Source organism: Lepidochelys olivacea (assembly GCF_965140295.1).
Source record: "Lepidochelys olivacea isolate rLepOli2 genome assembly, chromosome: 2".
Taxonomy (NCBI): domain Eukaryota; kingdom Metazoa; phylum Chordata; order Testudines; family Cheloniidae; genus Lepidochelys; species Lepidochelys olivacea.
Genome location: NC_140412.1, coordinates 85,778,715 through 85,797,503, shown reverse-complemented (window position 1 = coordinate 85,797,503; position 18,789 = coordinate 85,778,715). Strand labels below are relative to the sequence as shown.

The window sequence follows — 18,789 nt, the reverse complement described above, 5'->3', positions numbered from 1 at the left end:
GGCACATATTAGTATTAATAAAAGATGGCTCAGGAATTCTAAATATAGATATTACAGATGGCCTTGCATAATTAGTTCCTTTTCATCTACTTAGATATAATTAGATGCTCTAGAAATGGTATCTTTGCGAATCTTGTCTATTTGCATCAATGAAAGTTAACTCAGTAGTAAAGAATAGCAAGGATTTTTCAGGAAGAAGATATACATTGTTTTTTTAATTCTTTTCACCAGAAGATAATTGCTGATGTAGAATAATGCTAAAATAAAATCGAGGATAGGTTCCTTTACTAGCAGAGGGAGAAAGTTGAGAAATTACCAGGATTGTTTCTTTTGATAGGCAAGAGGGAGGGTTGTTGTATCTGGATAGTGCACCAAGCTAACATTGGATTTTGTGAAATGGCTTTAATTTGAGGATGCAATAAATACATAATTACAAATCGTATTTAATCTGAATACACAAATAGATGTGTATGAGCACCCATGACATTTCCTATAGCTCTTTTGCTAAAACTCTTAACTATGCAAAACACTTTAATAGTTTTGGTTCATTTTGAAGGCAAAATTGAAGCTGAGAGATGGTCCAAATGATGTTGTGTTTAGTATTACAACACAATACCAAGGTACTTGCCGTTGTGCAGGAACAATATACCTCTGGAACTGGAATGACAAAATCATCATCTCTGATATTGATGGAACAATAACAAAGCAAGTACCATTACATCATTTTTGCTTTTATTTAAATTTGTTATGATATGTTTCACTGTTGTTTATAGCACCCGCCTTTGAAGAGCTTATAGAGAGTGATTCAAAGGGAGCTTGAATCCAGCCTATCCTCTAAGTTTACATCATAGAGAGAATCCCAATGCAAGATTGCTGATTACAGTATTCTTCAGTGGTGTTTGACTGTAATTTGTACTTTTACTTACAGTAATCTATGATGAGAGTTTTAAAAGAATAATATAAATGTAGCACCATTGTCTTTCAGTAATATCCTGGGTTTTTTCCCTCCAGTTTAGTGGGTAGCTTGAGACTGGGTGTAGTGACTTACTGTTGCATAGTGGGCTCACTAATGGCTCAATCCAGACAAGCTACCAAAGCTTTGCTGTAACCTCTGGAATCTGTTGCACAGAGATTCTTTGAATCTTCCACATATATTTGTTGCAAAACAAATTCAGTGACATGTATTATTTTTATTTTTAATGCAAAATCTCTCCTTGTATACTTAGTTCTGATGGTTCTTGTTTTTAGGTCTGATGCCTTAGGGCAAATTCTCCCCCAGCTTGGCAAGGACTGGACCCATCAAGGCATTGCAAAACTCTACCATTCCATCAATGAGTATGTATCTTACTTTGAAATATCTGGGTATTTGGGATTACTGACTAACAAAATTAACATAAATCAGATTAACTGAGTTTGATTTAGACCACCTATTCATAACCTAAATAATGAAAAATAAATTGTCTGCTACAAACTAAATTATTTTACATTAACAGAACTTTCTAAAACATGTGCTATTGCTTTGCCCATCAACTACCACTTTCCCTGGTAATCTGTTTTTTTTCATTGTATTTCCAAAGAATAGAGTCAGATTTTAGTTTTAAAAATTGTAGTTTTATAACAGAAATTCTAAAGACATTCTTCACTGTTATGCTGGTTGGGAAGCAGAATTGTAGCAGTGTTCTTCAGATTGCAGTGTCTGTTATACTTTAAAAGAATCATGAAAGCACTTAACTATTTTGTAAAAGTTATTTGAAATGTAAGTGTTGGGCCTAAACTGTGTGCTTTCAGCTATTTATATCTTGCATAATTTTATACATGTAAGTTACTGAACTCTACGTGTACAGTAATTAATGCTGCTTCTTAAAAATGTTCAATTTTTTAAAAAGCATAGAGTCTAGTAATCTTTTAAATTGTTCAGATTTTTTAAGTTAACAGATATCTTTTTCCTTCCTGATTTGGTCCTTTGTGTGGCAAATACTTTTCAAAAACATATTGATGGCACCACTATTCACCGACAGCCCTGGGAATAGTATTTAGCTGCATTTAGTATTGTGCCTGAGGGATACTAGATGAGTAATTGTTTGGGAATATTTTCAAATAACTTATTTTCAATACAATTTTTCTAAACTGAAGTTTAGAATCATTGCCTTGACAGATTAGATTCGAGGCCTTGAAACCTTCATGCTGACCTCAGATATAATGCAGAGGGCCAAATGTTGCCTTTTCATGCCCATTACTGTCAATGGGAATTGGGCAGAACTTCAATATCTTATGCATTGGAAGCAGCAATCTTAGTATTGTGGGTCAGATTTCATCAGGCCTCTAAAAATGCACTTGCATCCACTTGCACGCACAAAACCAAGACTGTGAACATGCTCAGCTGAAGCTTTTTTTCATATGAATAGATGTGCCTGGAGAGTCTGCAGGAGCATTTTTTAGAGATTTACTGAAAACTCATTGTTGTTCAGCAATTCTGACGTGACATACTGTAACTAAATATTTTTGCCTACAAGCAACAGCAGAACCTTTTAATATCCAGAAATGGAGTCCTTATCTGCAAATGCACGTTTAAATAATTGCTATAACTAATAGTGGGGGGTTGAATGAGAGTTGGATATAGGTTTGTTTACAAAATTATTATTTTTTGCCAATTATACAGCACCACCAGGTTGTGCATAAATCTAACCTGTAACAGTGTGATCTTCATACTTAGTACCTGCTCTACTTTCCCCTTCACTATTAGGCTTGCTTTTTGAGTCTTTAAATTATTATGGACTCTTCAAAGTAGGCACAACCTCCTCTTTCTCCTGAGTGTACAATGAGATTGCTGCCCTGATTGGTGCTTCTAGGCACTACCATAATACAGAGCTGATCTTAGCAAAAAATTTTTTTAGCTGGAATATAAATTAAGCAGAATATTCTTCCTTAGGAATGGCTACAAGTTTCTGTATTGCTCTGCTCGTGCCATTGGAATGGCAGATATGACAAGAGGGTACTTACATTGGGTGAATGACAAAGGAACAATCCTACCCAGAGGCCCCCTATTATTGTCCCCCAGCAGCTTGTTCTCGGCCTTTCATAGGTAAGCACATAGGTATTGGCAATTTTATTTGTACTAAGGAGGCAAGGGAGTGGGAGGAGGTAAATAGAAAAGGTTTGAGAAACTGAGTGAAATGGTTGCTTTATGAACTATCATTATGCCATTGTTTTTATTTTTACTCCTGCAAACTGAAGAGGGCCCATGGCTTTATTATGACCCCCTGAAACCATTTGCTCATTCCAAAATGTTTAATTTGCAATGTAACGTTTGTGATCATGTGCATGTATTAAAAGCTGTTATAGCAGGTAAAATATCAGCCCGGTAAAGGAGGTGTTTGTCCACTCCTCTTCCTCCCATCCTGTGACTGACCCACTAAACATAAGGTTCTGTACATATCAGTAAAATTCTGTCCAGAGAAGTATGGCTGCAAGAACTGCAGAGTTGAACTTCCACAAGCTAATCTGGATTTCCCATCTCTGCACTGCCACACTGAGTGGTATTAGAACCTTGGGAATTCTACATTGTGACAAGAATCTAATGATTAATATTACTTATTATCAAGAACAAATCTAGGAGGCTGAACATTTCTGGGTTATCTAAATATCTGAGACAATCACTGCTGGAAACTTCAATAGACTAATCACTTGTCAATGATGATATCTAATTAAGGTAAAAGTAATACAGTCTTAAGAAAAGTAAAATAAAAATGAACTGACACAATAAGTTGCGGCCAGCAGTGCCCCCAGTTCTACCCCCACTAGTCACTGGTAAAACTGCCATTGTCTGCAGTGGGAGCAGGTCTGAGAGTAGACCTAATGTGTTCCTACATATCCTCACTTGCCATTTTTCCTGATCTGCTTAAATGATCCTCTGAGGTGGCAGAGACCTTGTCAGAACAGTTATGAATTTGGTATGGCATTAAAATTTACCAGCCCAGGCGCAGAATCTGTTGATCTGCATTTTACTGTGATTCCTCGTAAAGGAAAAAACAAGTTATGTTTTACTGGTCTTGGGCAAATGGATTTTTTTTTTTTTTTTACAGCTGGTACAATATCTGCACATTTGAAATTTCAGCCACACAACGTACTGTGAGAATGCAAACACCACTGAATAGGGGGTATTACCCCTCTGAAATGGTGATTTAGGATTCAGTGATTGTGTTCAAATTTTATTCTAGGGAAGTGATAGAAAAGAAGCCTGAAAAGTTCAAAATCGAGTGTTTGAATGATATCAAGAACTTGTTTGTGCCGAGTAAACAGCCTTTCTATGCTGCTTTTGGAAACAGGCCCAATGTAAGTCTGCACCTTTCTAATTGAAGGGTCAAAACACCCAAACAATTTTATTTGTGAAGCAAGGGAAATAAGGGGTTTTTTTTTTTTTGGTCTTTTTACAAATGTAAGAAGGCAATTGAACAGCTTTAATTTATTAAACACCTGATGACATTTCCTTTTTATGACCCAGTCATATAAACACACTTAGAAATAACTTCACTCATGCAACCGTTCTACTGGCTTTGGTGGAACTACATGTATTAGTGAAGTTACTCGTACGTAAATGTTCTCAGAAACTGGCCTTTAATAAATATAGGATAACATTCCATCCTTTGGTGTTTTTGCAGTGGTGTTCTGAGAGCCAAAGTTTATTAATTCCATAGCAATTCAATGCAGAAACTTTCTTCTTGCACACAATTCTCACTTTCCTCTCCCTGTCTTGTCTTCAGCCACATAGGTGCTGAGCCCTGAACTAGCAAGGAAGGGATGGGTCCCAAAAGTACTGCTTTTCCACTCCAGAAATGGAATATTCCCCCACAGAATCATTTTGTTGTTTGTGGCCTAAGGCCTAGGAACAAATCTTACTTCCCAGACTCTGGCTGGAGGTTCATCTTATTTGCTGCTGTATATTCTAACCCCTTCTATGCTGTCTAAGGTTTATGGCTTCTAAATATGTCTGATGCTTTGCATGTCATCTTTTTAACTTTTGAAGAGCCAAATTTCAATTACTTCAATCTGCATTTAAATGTATCTTCATGTTCTTTCTGTAAAGTTTTTTTTTCTATTGAGCAGTGCTCACTCACATAAGGGAATCTGAAAGCAGAGTAATTTCCTTCTGCACCATTGTTCATGCTTTCTGCAGGATGTATATGCCTACACGAAAGTGGGAGTCCCAGACTGCAGAATATTTACAGTGAACCCAAAGGGTGAACTGATCCAGGAACGGACAAAGGGGAACAAGTCCTCGTAAGACCACTTTTATTATTTCAAATGGTCAGAAGAAGTATGGGGGGCGGGGAGAGGGAGACTGAGCTTCGAGCAAGGCAGTAACCATTGTAACAGTGATGCTGTAATATGAAATCTAAAGGAATTGTGTGTAATCCTGCCTACTAGCGATCTTCAGCCTCAGATATTTACTGAAATTTATTCAGTAGGAAAATGTCAACTAAAATGTAAAGTGGAAAATAGCTTTTGGAGGAACACTGTCTCTTTGACTCTCGGCTTTTGGAATTACGTTTCTCAAGTTGTGCCACAAGAGAACAGCGACTAGACCGTGAAATAACCCTCTTCTTTTTCTGCTGTAGGTATTTCAGGCTAAGTGAGCTTGTGGAACATGTGTTCCCCCTGCTCAGTAAAGAACAGAGTTCTGCTTTTCTGTGCCCGGAGTTCAGTTCCTTCTGCTATTGGCGACAACCATTTCCTGAGGTGAACATGGAAGACCTAGCCTGAACAGCTCTGCTCACCTGGAGATGGGATTTCATATCCGTCATTCGACTTCAGTCTAAATGTGAAGAGAGAACTCCTGTTCTGGAGATGCCAATTTATACATTGGTACCATGAGTCTTACTTAAGACAATACTTTAAGTCTACGGGTTTGGCACAAACAAACAAAATGCCAAGTTTCTGTAGCTCTGACTTTGTCCTTTACTTGACTTTTTAAGGCATTTGAGATCAGCCTATATGATAGCAGCAGTACTGAGTCACTAGATGACAACACAGAGGCGGCGTTTTCGCTGCATCTATGCCTTTCCGTAGATACAAAACTTACCTTCAATACAGACTTTTTTATATTAGTCTCCTTAATATTTTTTTAAAAAATAAGCCAAAACATGCATGGAAGCTGCCAAATAGACTGTCAGCCAGGTTATAGCAGTTACAGACTAATTTTCAAATTGGTCATTAGGCCATTTTAAAAAGGAGTAACTGTCTGAAACAACTATGGCTCCATTCCTCATAAACAAAATATAGAAAATGTCTTCAACGTTAACCACCTGACAGAAACGGAAGATATAAAGTCCCTCCTGAAATGTAAATAGTATTGTCACGTGTACAATCTAGTGTATATTCAAAGTAGAGGCTGAGCTTGTGCAGCACAGTGCCACTTGTTAACTCTGGCTCTTACATTTTTCTAAACATACAGTGATTTGACCATTTTATGAGCTTCTTACTTAACGTCCTTATTTTAAATCGAGCTGTCTTGAGAAGTTCCAGTATGCCTTTTGATTCTTGAATGACTTCTGTTATTCCCAAGCTGCAATCTTCCATGTCAATTTTCAATTCAGAGAAAATTGAGAAAAAGCTTTACTGTAATAGCTGAGAAGTGGGCATTTCTTTACCCCATTGAAATGCATATGTGTGTGCACAGTGTGTAGGCGAGTAAAAAGCATGTAAAGATTATATTCAGGGAGTTGTCATTGAAGAAAATTATGTATTTAATTTTTTTAATGGAATCTACTGCAGGCCTTTCCAGAATTCTGTGTTAAGGGTTTTCAGTTGTTGAAGGAAGTACAGTACGGCAGCGAGCCCCCTGGTGTAAGGTCAGAGTGATCTGAATGCTGTGTAGCGGAGCAGAGCCAGCGGAGTTTTCAGGTAAATGACGAGCATTGCTGTGTGGCTTATTCCTTGGTTTCAGACCAGCTCCTATAAACTACTGTATTATGCTAATTGCCTCACAGGCCTAATACTTACCAACTCCAAAAGCAGTTTGCCTGCAGTCTTCACTGGGTATCCAAAAAGTTAGTGAAAGCAAAGTTTTTTCCTTTTAGTTTGTACAGCACCCTTCTTAAGAAGAGTATAGCATAAAGCTGGAGTGAGATTCTGTGCTGTGCCTCTTAGAGGTGCAGAGTGGCAGTGAGGATGTTGACCCTAGGCTGTCAGTGAAAACAGCAGATTTGGTAGATTTTTAGATGGAATCTTTTATTTCCTTTGTCAGTCTGAGAATTCTCCCTGTGAGGTTCTAACACAACAGGAGCTAGCTCCAGCCAACTGAAAAACAGATTCACTGAATATCATTTGAAGTAGGTTATTTTTAATGAACAGCTCGCAGCAACTGGAATTATAAGCAAGGAGATGAAGTTGCAAAGGGGACTTGGCTCTTTCATGAAGGCTGTGGTGAAGGAAAGGAAAAAGCAAGTTACATCAGTGTGAACTTTTCTGTGCCATATAAACAAATGATTTAAATGGCAGCCTCATTAGAGTATATGGTTTTCATGGTATGCTAATAATCATTTCCACAGAAAAGTTGGCCATTCCCCAAGTCTACTTAGTAGTTAAGTAGAGGGGACTACATTTCTTTCATGATCCAAACAAATGTCTAAAGATGTTGTTTTATAAGTTAGTATTTGCAGCAGCCATAATTTTATACCAGGATTACTCAATCAAGAGCCACAGTCTTTGTCTATAATGGAAGCAGTAGTGGGCTGCAAATGCTATTGCTGGTTTATTTCACAGGTTCAGATCAGAACCGAATGTGGCCTATTTTATAGATCACTGCACTGAGCAAAGGCTTATAAACCCCAGTCTTTAAAAGCCCGGTCGGTATCTGTTTTTATTTCTTTTCTTGTTTTTTTTCTAATAGGGAAAGCCATTTCACAAAGGGTAAAATTTTCATAAGTTGCTTTGAAAAATCAATGAGTTACAGGCTATTAAGTGAAAAAATTTCCCATCAGTAATGAAGCAATCTTTCCACAAAAGGAACGGACCTGTATCTCCTAGATTAGTTCTTCTGTGGTAGTCAGAATTTCCTTCAGCACGTTCAGCTAATTATCTTCCTTGGCTAGTTTTCTCTTAACCTAGGTTTTCATGATGTCTACAGTTTGACACATGCAGTGATGAATTCTGTGCACTTTATGGTGGGGACAGGGTAAAATCAACATAAAACCTGTTTTAAACAACCAACTGAATAGGTTAAAATGTCTCCTTTAAGCACCAGTAGTTTAAATTAGTGTGAGCACTTAGGTTGTGTTGCAATTTTGGGATGAATTTTTGGCATTTGGAATTTCCAAAAAGCTGCTGAATAAATATGCTGCCCTTCCACTCTGTTTGTGATGATTACAATTCTGCTAAAGTGTTCTTGAGTCTTCCTGTTAAGCAAATGTTTTTTTTATTTGAAACCAACTTGCATTTGGAGCCCTACTCAGATTGGATGATAATATTTCTTTAGAATCCATTTTGGGGACTGAACGTGGGTGTTCTATGCAGACCATTACTTACATACACAGGGAGGTAAAATGTCCAGTATTCCAAACAGATTCTAGAAAAGACATCTCATTAGCGAAAACCTACCATTTGACAGTTCTACAGTATGAAGTGGATAGATCAGAATTACACATTAGTCTGCTTCCTTTATTTTACCTTAGTGGAAATAGATGGTTTGAAAACAATGTTTGTGCTAAGCCTATTTCAGATCAGCACAAATTAATTCATTCTTTCTGTGAAAGAGAGGAGCTTTTAAGTGTGTGTACACACACGCACACCTCTTTTAAGACTGTTGTTGAAGATGCAGATCCCCTTTGCATTAGAACAGTGTTTGACACCATAAACTTCCACAATATTTATCTGCGGATAAAAAAGGAACACTGCAGTTCAGATCTGGTCAGTCCATTGGACACTGCCCATTTCTATAGTGATTAAAGATCATAACTTAGTCACTTGTATGTACAGAGGTAAACATTTCTGGATTTCTTTTTTACTTTTGTGTGTTTAAGCTTGTAATCTTTTTTGAGTATAGAAGTGCAGGTGTGATGCTGGATCATGTATTCTTAGCCTTGTGACATCATTATACTGTTTCTAGAACATAAAGTCTTCAACTGGAAAAGTCTTAACACTTAAATCAACTAAATTACATAACTTCTGACAAACTCTGAATCAATCTGGCAATTGTAAGCCAAATGGGTAAAAAGATGCATTTGACATTGTATTCAGGTCTCCTAGAAATAGACTCCTTGACATTTGAAGGAGGAGTTTAATTACAACTTCATTATGAAACATTAAAAGTGTCTAGTGAATTTTAGATGATTTTGAATTGTCACTTTTGCCTCAAAGTTTTGTTTCCTATGTTAAATCCTGCTAAGTAGGATGAAACTCTGCTTCATCTTTTTTTTAAAGTGTTAATTATCTCCAGATGAAAGCTGCATTTTGGTTTGTTTTTCAGGTGAGGGTCAGCAGAACTCTTTAATACTTTCTATTTCATTATTAATTGAGAACATGTGAAATAGTTGATTGTTAAAATACACAATCACTAATAAGTTAAATTATCAACTCTGTGAATATGCCAGTACAGTGGTCTTTGTAAAGACTGGACTGTCTTTAGGTAAATAACCTACACTTTGGTGCAATGTTTATTGATGTTCAAAACAATGTTGCCACAATAAACAAACTTAAACTAAAGAGGTTTTTTCTCTTTATTCTTTTTAAAGAATGAAATTCTCATTGGCTCTTATAATAGGTTGCCAAAGTACTAAATAAGGATGTATGTAAACCAGCATTTCATATTTTAAATGGAATCAGGTTTATCTAATGAAAATACCTATTTAAAAAAAAATCAGGAAGAAAAGCAAATGTTCCTTTAGAATACTTCCAGGGGCTGATTAATGATACACAGTTACTGTAAGGTTGCTGATATTATTCAATTCTGTTACCTGTACTGATAAAAGTAAATGTGAGGTACTAATATAGATCACGTGTCACTCACAGTCTACTAGGGAAGTTTACTTGTTCTAGTCACTTGCTATTTCCTACGAGTTACTTTTATCCAACCAGCTTTTTTACTCTATTCATGATAATCCATCTGATTCAGTAACTTTAATATGGGACAGTAGTGAATTGTGTACAGAAATACTCACTAGACAAAAATAGTTGTGTCTTTGACTCTTCGCAGTATAAATGAATAATGTGTGCCCTTCCCACCACTTAATCAAACACAATTTCCTCTTGTACAGAGCTCTAGAGCTGGGCCCCCAGACCACTTCAAAACTACTGGAGTGGGGGCTCTGCTACAGCACATATGGTGCCACTTCCTGCTGTACTCTGCCCACTATCTGCCTGGGCATAGCATATGTGGCAACTTAAAGTAACAGATTTGCTGTCTCTTACATGGCCACAAGTAGCATTAAACATGGGATTGCCAACAATATTTACTGAAAGTGGCAGAAATAATCTGTCCCCCTTCTAGATACAGGATTCCAGACAAGCTGGACAAACATCAGGACTAGAATGGCAAACCCTGTAGTTCAGTGTGCGTAGACCTATTGTTAGGACTTTGTTAGACTTTGCATCTCCTAATGTCTCGGAGCACCCATGGCAATGGAAGAAGTTGACAGAAAGACTAGTTGTGGTGCTGCTGGGTTTGGAAAGAACACAAGTTCCAAAAAGGTATGCACTCAATGCAATTTTTTTACCTTGAAAAAGCAGACCTATCCAAGGCTGTATCATTACTGAAGTATGTCAGATTGCCCTCTCTGAATCAAGTGTCTTTCCTCAGCTCTGGTGTGGGAACACTGTTCTGCACCTGCATCAAAGAGATCTGTGAGGAGGAGGATGAGCCATCTGAGCAGAGGCACCAGCTGAACTGACTGGCTAGCTAAAAACTGCATCTGCAATATTTCTATTCTTGTAGCTAAGACCTCCACAAAACCTAGACCAATGTTTCAAACTGGATGACTCAGAGATGGCCTAAATCCCAGGCAAGAGCCAGGTGGAAATTGTGATGGAAGAGCCAAAGGTGAATAGCAAAGCAGTCTGTTGTAAAATAAAAAAACCCACTACACTTCTGCTGGCTGTGCTGCACATATTCTCTTTCCAAGGCTAAAAAGAGAGGCTAGACAGTGCACTGTTAAGCTTTACTTTCCCTCCACTTACACTCTTCCTAGACATTACTCTATGCACTATCATACAATAATGCCCCTTATTGAAAGCTGTCTATTGTAAAATCCCTCATGTTTGAGATAAATACTATAACTGCTTAATATTTAATATTATACACTCTTAAAGCATATATCATATATCTTAACACAACACCAACTGGTTTTTATTCCTACTTAATTTTTTAAGGATTGTTCTTTCATGCTTCGTAAAGTCTGGCGCATACCTTGCGGGTGATTGATTTTGGAGTGAGTGTGCGTCTGACTTGTGATGACACGAGACTGACTTGCATTTGGTTCCTGTAGCAGTGTGGTGTTTTGAGACTGTTATGTTCTCTCTTGGTCCATCTGTATCCTGCTGATCAAGTTTCTGTGGACTGCATATTTCACTGTCCTCTATTCAATTTCTTTCATTACTACTTGCTGTAGTAAGGCTGGGGCTAGACACCATGATACACAAGCATCTTAACATAAAGCATGGTACTGGGCTACTATTACTGCAGTCTGTGGGAGTGTTTCTCCACTCAAGAATTGCTAGCCATATATTTGCTTTGGCTTTTTGCACTTTTTAAAAAACAGTCAATGCTGTGATGTGACTAAATTCCTATTCTCAGGTAAGTTGCACAAACTCAGTAAAAGTAACTTGTGGTCTGTCTGAATCTAAACAGTTTGGGATACCATGCTGCTGCTTTGTCTATGGTGGTTGCTATAGTGGTTCATCTAGTGCCCAGAAATGAGGTTGTGTTTGGTGAAAAGGTCCATTCCTACTTTGCTCCAAGGTCTGTTGGGCAATATTGTTTGTTGTCTTTTAGCTGCTTGGTCTGCATTTCCCCACATGTATCACATCTGCTCATCAGGACTCAGAAATCCTTCGTCATGTTTGGCCACTATGTTGAATCTGTCTTTCCGGATACAGGCTTCAATTCTAGAATAGCGCTGACAAATACTTGTTTGTTCTCCAATGATCTGGGTATTATGCTTTGACTGCCTTTTATATATGATGCTATCTTGTAAGCTCATCTCAATAGTCCTAGTATTCTTGAGAGGTCGTCATGTGTCTGCCCATCCATAGAATGACAGATGCTAGCACTTGTAAATCTTTGTCTTGTATGTTTTATTCTCGGATTCTTTCCAGGCACATAACAGGCTCGACTGATGTTTTCTGTTAAACTGAAGATCTCATTCATGTTATATTTCCAAGCTGCCTGGCTTCTCTGGATAAGTCAGCAGCAGCACTACCTCCTGTACTTGGCTATCACTAGACAAAGCTTTTTTTTTTTTTTTTTTTAAAAGGGAGCTTGCCTGCCAGCTGGGTTTCCCTGAGCGCTCAGCTCGCATTGTTTCCATGAGTCATTTCTAGGACAGCCACCAATAGTGTAACAACACTTGACTCACACATTGCCTGGAGCCAACTTCTTAGAGCATAGTCTTCTGGGAGGAGTCTCTCACTTCTTTGCCTATACTAGGAGCAAATTGGTTGTCCTAATAGTTGGCTCACAGAGAGTGAGGCCATATGGTCTATGTCTACACTAAAAGATATGGCTTGAAAGCATGAAGCAGACTTAAGGCAGAGGAAAATAAACTCCCCACCACACACCCCCCTTAGCATGCTGTATGCCAAAGCAAGTAGCTTTATAACACTTAAAGCTGCACTGTGGTTTCAGGGAAAGAAGGGGAACACATTTGGTGTGCTTTCTGTCACTGGCTGAGAGACAGCAGCTCCTCCACTTAGTAGTTTTCCTACTATACACCACACAAAATCCTAGCCTCAACTTAGCTATAACTTGCTCACTGGAAACCAAGAATGTGCCAACAACTTTTGCTGAAGATTGTGTTAAAGTTCTAACAGAGATTCTGATACTTTGCTTATAAAAACTATAGTCAAACAAATCTATGAAGAAACTTTGACTCACAATTCCATGATAGAGTAAAATAGTTTCTTCTGTAGCGCATGTATTAAGCTTCTCAAGCTGAGCTATTCTGTTTCCAAGCAATGAACAGAGTTCTTAAGTAGCTTCCCAAAGCTACCACCTCAGCTGTAACAAGATGTTGACTAGATATATATTTATCATACCTCATCACAGGAAAGAGTGCTTACCTCCTAACAATTGTATTCAGACAGAGACTAAGCTGTTCTGGATTTATCAGTAGAAAAGTTAATATATTTACACACTACTGCTATAAATAAAACTATTAAAAACATCAGTTTATAGATTTTACAAATCTGCAGCACGCTCCCACTCAGATATGCTGTTGGATTTTTTTTTCTAGCCGCAAAAGGGATCAAAATACTACCAGATTTAATGAGCTAAAACATAATTTGACTGGTTACTTTAATGAAGGCACAAGGAAATCTACAGTGGAGTCTAAAATTGATTTCATCTACTCAGGCCAAAGGGAAGCCTGCCATCTGGTTGCAGTACATTAGAGTACATAATGTAAAATGCACTCTTGTCTGAAAGTTTGTCACTGCTGCTACAAGTAATGTGGTTACTAAAACAAAGACTAAAGAAAATGTTTTTTAGTTTACTTTGTGTATTTGACAGCACACTAGCTACAGCCAGCTTTGATAGTCCCTTCTGTGGCTGGTGGGTTTGACACGTAGTATCAGGGCAAAGAAATTTTTTAATTGTAAAACCTCTGAAAATTGGTACAAGGAAGTGTAGTTTTTGAAAGGTAGCCCAGTTGAATGCACCTTTTGTAATAGATCATAGATAACAATTAAGTTTCCCATTGCTAGCTGTAGCACTCATACTGGAGGGAAAGATGAGGTTTGTTCTCAATGTTTTTTGTCTTAAGCTTTCAAAGCCAGGTGCTATGACTCAAAGGAAGCTTCTACTTGTCTCACTTTCTGCTGATATGGGAAAAAGGAACTCAGTTTTGCATCAAGTACTTGAGTCAGGGCCAAACTCTCCCCTTACATGTGTTTCCAGTTGAATATGATATGATTGATTTATTTTGCAACTGAGAATGGAGGTTTGCCCTTTGGACAGACAAACAATATCCTTTTTGCCCAGAGTAACCATTGTCCATAATTTCTTGAGCTACTTTTCTCTTAAATGAAGGCTGCTGACCCAAAGAACAGTTGCTCAGATACTAAACAACCCGATATCTGGGCAGAAAGCAGGTCAGTCCTATTGTAATTATCACTTCCTCATCTCTTCATGAGTGGAAACATGAAAGTAGCAGAGCAGAGGACAAGAATTGTAGGATTTCAAATTACCAGGTTTAGGATTATGGAACTGATGGTGATACGGGGGAGGGGGGGGGGATGGAAATTGGCAAATTGTTTATTAAGGAGTAATAAAAGAGCAAATTAGAGAGCTACCTATGCAGGCTGGGTACAAATTTACTGTTTGTACAGCTTGGGGGAAGGAGTTAGTTTAACTGTTGTAAACATGCCTTTTACAGTGGCAGTACTTAGAAGTCTTGTGGGGGGGGGAAGGTAGAGTTAAATACGGATCATAAACCCACCACTCAAATCAAGTATATAAAATGAATATATTAAAGCTTCAAATTTTATTTCTTCTGAATAGCTTACCCTTCTTTTCACGAGGAATCTAGACATGAGCAATGGAAGGATAAAGAAGAACTCCACTAAATGTGGAGTACATTTCATCAGAGTCAGAGTAGGCCAGCTTGCCCCCAGTAACTACAATGTTTACTTCATCTCCTGCTTTCAGGTGAAGAACGAGATGGAATGTTCCAGCACCACCACAGGTTCGTTTCCTTGATCGTGGTTTGTGATACTCAAGCAGTTCTCTTCTATAGCCAGCTGTGTGAAGCTGAGCAACGCTTGCATTGGCGACAGACAGCACTGCTTCTACATACTCATCCCTTTCAGGAGCAAGGACAGCGGTGATCAGATAGCGCCCTTCATAAGGAGATGTGAAGATACCTGCAAAGACATTTAATTAGTTTTACTGATTGAAAACTCTCCAGTGCAGTAGGAATAATGACATTCATTTTAAAACTACAAAAGTTATCCACTTGCTCATAACCCAGATCTCTGAATAAGCACTGTAGAGGAAGGAAAATAAAGGCCCATTTGATATAGAAATCTCACCACCCTCTGCTCTATCTGATGTCTTTCTTGGGCTGACAAGAGGCAGTTATTCCATAGCATGTGGATTTAAAGTGGAATAGTTATTCCAAATGACACCCATGTGTAGACAAGCCCTCAGGCTTTGTCTGGAGCAGGATTTCAATTTGTGGTGTTTGCTCATATTATCTACCCTGATATCATTACCACCCCCTAAAACTCTAGCCAGCACAAAGTAATAGTTCTGTACTGTGTGCCAAAGTTGACAGAGTCAAACAGTCGGGGGGCAGCCTAAGTAGGGTGGGCATCCAGAAAAATGTGGAAATCAAGGTTAGGGGAAAAAAATTGAGTCTGGGCATGGAGGACAGGTGCCCACCCCACAGCTGGTGGCAAAAAGGAAGGAATGGAGGATTAGATCTACAAAGGGACTTCGGCATTATAACATTCAGCACCAGTGGGGGTTGAGGAGTGGAGAATGGGTACATGCAGTGCAGGTCATATATACCAAGGGAGATGAGAATTGGGAAACTAGGAGCATGCTACACCCATGGGGACTTAAGCTCAGGACTAGGTAAGGGTATAGTGCTGACCTTGGCAAGTTTAATTGCCTCTTAGCAAAACTAGAGTGCCTCATCTTCACTGAGTTTTTACCTCAGAATAGCTCTCACAGTTCCCCTGAGCTTAAAAATACATCTTTTGCATCAGTGAAGACAAGGCCTGTGGGAACTGGCAGGTTCACTACCTTCAACCTCAGCCTGGACCAGTCCACACAAGAGGTCCACTTCCTAGACACTACAGTGCTAATAAGAGATGGTCACATAAACACCATCCTATACTGGAAACCTACTGACAGCTATACTTGCCTTCATCCAGACCACATCACACAATCCATTGTCTACAGCCAAGCTCTAAGATACAACCGCATTTGCTCCGATCCCTCAGACACACACCTACAGAATCTCTATCAAGCGTTCTTAAAACTGCAATACCCACCCGCTGAAGTGAAGAAACACAGAGCCAGAAGGGTACTGAAAAGTCACCTACTACAAGACAGGCCCAACAAAGAAAGTAACAGAACACCACTAAAACCTCATCATCAAGGATCTACAACCTGTCCTGAAGGATGATCCCTCACTCTCACAGATCTTGGGAGACAGGCTAATCCTCGCTTACAGACAGCCCCCCCAACCTGAAGCAAATACTCACCAGCAACTACACACAACAAACACCAACCCAGGAACCAAACCCTGCTACACACCCCAGTGCCAACTCTGTACACATATCTATTCAAGAGACACCATCATAGGACCTAACCACATCAGCCACACCATCAAGGGCTCATTCACCTGCACATCTACCAATGTGATATGTGCCAGCAATGCCCCTCTGCCATGTACATTGGCCAAACTGGACAGTCTCTACGCAAAAGAATAAATGGACACAAATCTGACATCAGGAATTATAACATTCAAAAACCAGTCGGAGAACATTTCAATCTCTTTGGTCACTCAATAACAGACCTAAAAGTGGCAATTCTTCAACAAAAAAAACCTTCAAAAAACAGACTCCAAGATGTATTCAAGACTCTTAGAAGATGCAGAACAGGAAACTATCAGATTGGGAGTGGTTGGGTCATTACAAAACCTAAACTTAACTTCCTCAATACTAATTTCTCCCTACTGTTACGCACACCTTCTTGTAAACTGTCTGTAATAGGCCACTCTCTTACCACTTCAAAAGTTATTTTTCCTCCTTTGGTATCCTGCTGTTAATTGATTTATCTCATCAGACTGACCTCACACTTGGTAAAGCAACCCCCCATCCTTTCATGTATTTATACCTGCTCCTGTATTTTCACTCCATGCAGCCGATGAAGTGGGTTCTAGCCCATGAAAGCTCATGCCCAAGTAAATTTGTTAGTCTGTATCAGCAAAAACAACGAGGAATCCTTGTGGCACCTTGGAGACTAACACAGCTACCACGCTGAAACCTGTTAATATGCCAGAGGCTCACAGTATTCAGACTAGGTGATGATGGGAAAGGAGAAGAATATAACCATTGAGATGAACGGTTTCAGAGTAACAGCCATGTTAGTCTGTATTCGCAAAAAGAAAAGGAGGACTTGTGGCACTTTAGAGACTAACCAATTTATATGAGCATAAACTTTCATGAGCTACAGCTCACTTCATCGGATGCATCTGATGAAGTGAGCTGTAGCCCATGAAAGCTTATGCTCAAATAAATTGGTTAGTCTCTAACATGCCACAAGTACTCCTTTTCTCATTGAGATGAAGTTTCACCACTCATCTGCATGCCTCCTGGGGTATGCAGTGGCAGTTGCAAATGTCATGAAGCTTTCAAAAGAGGAAGGCAGGCAAGGGAATGCCTCAACCACTCCTGGGGCAAAGGGGGACTCTAAATTCCTCCTTCACCCACTTCTCCCTCATCTGCGGTAAAGGCTCTGGGATTTGCGATCAGCCTCTCCTGGGCACAAGTAGTGTACAGAGCCTTGGCCTCCAGCTGGTACCTGCACTTCTCACAGCCCCTCAGTTTCCACTTTCCTATAACCCTCCAAAGGTACCTACATCTAGAGGAGCCAGGAACTAGTGGCTGAAGCGCAACTACCTGTGTCCAGGAAACTCCATCCTTTGCCCCCGAAAGGGTCCTTCAGTCATGTCCCCCTCACAACCACCAATTTCTCAAGCAACAAAGGAAATTCACTAACCAAAAACATTGTTAAAGGGAAATTAATGTTGCTAAGCAGGGCCTTGTACGCTTCCAGAACATAGAAGCTGGTACCCATAAACACATCTCTAAGAGACAGAAAACCAGGAAATGTAGAATTACAGTCATGCCTCCCATATCCTTAACTCTGCTCCGTCCCCTAATCCCTGCTGTGAGGAGTCATGGAGATTACAGAGATGGCAGGGGTGTTTAAATTTTCTGCTGCCAACTTTCATGTTCTGGAAGGATACAAGGCTCTGCTAAGTAACCTGAATTCCCTATAACAAAGCCTTTTTGTGAATGTATAGATACTTGCACTTAAAGGCTGGATCATCCTCCAGTGTCAGTGTGTGACAGGTAGTTTTAACCAAGGTGTGTCTGATTTATACTATAGAACAATGTATTTTGTTTCTCCAGCACAAGCACCCTGGTAACACTTAAGATAATCTAATAATGTCTCTATCCCATGATATTGCCCAACCAGCTTCCCAGCTCCCCTGTATGTCCCTTTTTGGCTGTTACCTGTGTTAGGATTATAATAGTCTCCATCATTCACAAGCACTTTGTTAAAATGGACCACGCCTGCGTCACTGGGAAAAGGCTTCTGGGTAAGACCAGCCGAAAAAGACACCAGAGAGGTGGCAGCAGCAGTAGGTCCTAGAATGGGGAAGAGAACAGAATCCAGAGCCAATCAGAATAAAGATGTTGCCTTTTACTCTTGGTGCTTATAGTAGAGTGAGTGAGTTTGTGGTCTTGCACACACATTGTTTTCTGTCAATCTGGAGAGGCTGGCATGAGTGCTACTGGGTCATTTTCCAATTACCTCACCACAAAAGGACCGAGAGCCATAAC

The 18,789-nt window shown here is 39.3% G+C and overlaps 2 protein-coding genes across 6 annotated transcripts in view; one reads left to right on the top strand and one right to left on the bottom strand.

Moving 5' to 3' along the window:
• The window catches only part of LPIN2 (lipin 2), a 72,816-nt gene extending 63,117 nt beyond the window's left edge, over nucleotides 1–9,699 (top strand). For all 3 annotated transcript variants that reach the window (XM_084621446.1, XM_084621444.1, XM_084621445.1), the window contains exons 15-20: nucleotides 557–705; nucleotides 1,249–1,335; nucleotides 2,930–3,082; nucleotides 4,218–4,332; nucleotides 5,174–5,277; nucleotides 5,616–9,699. In XM_084621446.1, coding sequence (XP_084477572.1) covers nucleotides 557–705; nucleotides 1,249–1,335; nucleotides 2,930–3,082; nucleotides 4,218–4,332; nucleotides 5,174–5,277; nucleotides 5,616–5,760 — 753 coding nt within the window. In that variant the 3' untranslated portion in view covers nucleotides 5,761–9,699. The remainder of the gene's footprint in view (nucleotides 1–556; nucleotides 706–1,248; nucleotides 1,336–2,929; nucleotides 3,083–4,217; nucleotides 4,333–5,173; nucleotides 5,278–5,615) is intronic.
• EMILIN2 (elastin microfibril interfacer 2) overlaps nucleotides 7,318–18,789 on the bottom strand; it is a 61,042-nt gene continuing 49,570 nt past the window's right edge. Inside the window, exons 7-10 of one of the 3 annotated variants that reach the window (XR_014710551.1) lie at nucleotides 18,460–18,594; nucleotides 14,713–15,069; nucleotides 10,710–10,819; nucleotides 7,318–7,417 (exon numbers count right to left, since the gene is read on the bottom strand). Coding sequence is in view for 2 of the 3 variants with exons in the window: in XM_084621443.1 (XP_084477569.1) it covers nucleotides 14,732–15,069; nucleotides 18,460–18,594 (473 nt within the window). In the remaining variant the exon portion in view is untranslated. Of the gene's footprint in view, nucleotides 7,418–10,709; nucleotides 10,820–14,662; nucleotides 15,070–18,459; nucleotides 18,595–18,789 lie in introns of those variants that run through there. The other 2 variants (XM_084621443.1, XM_084621442.1) reach the window with 2 other exon arrangements.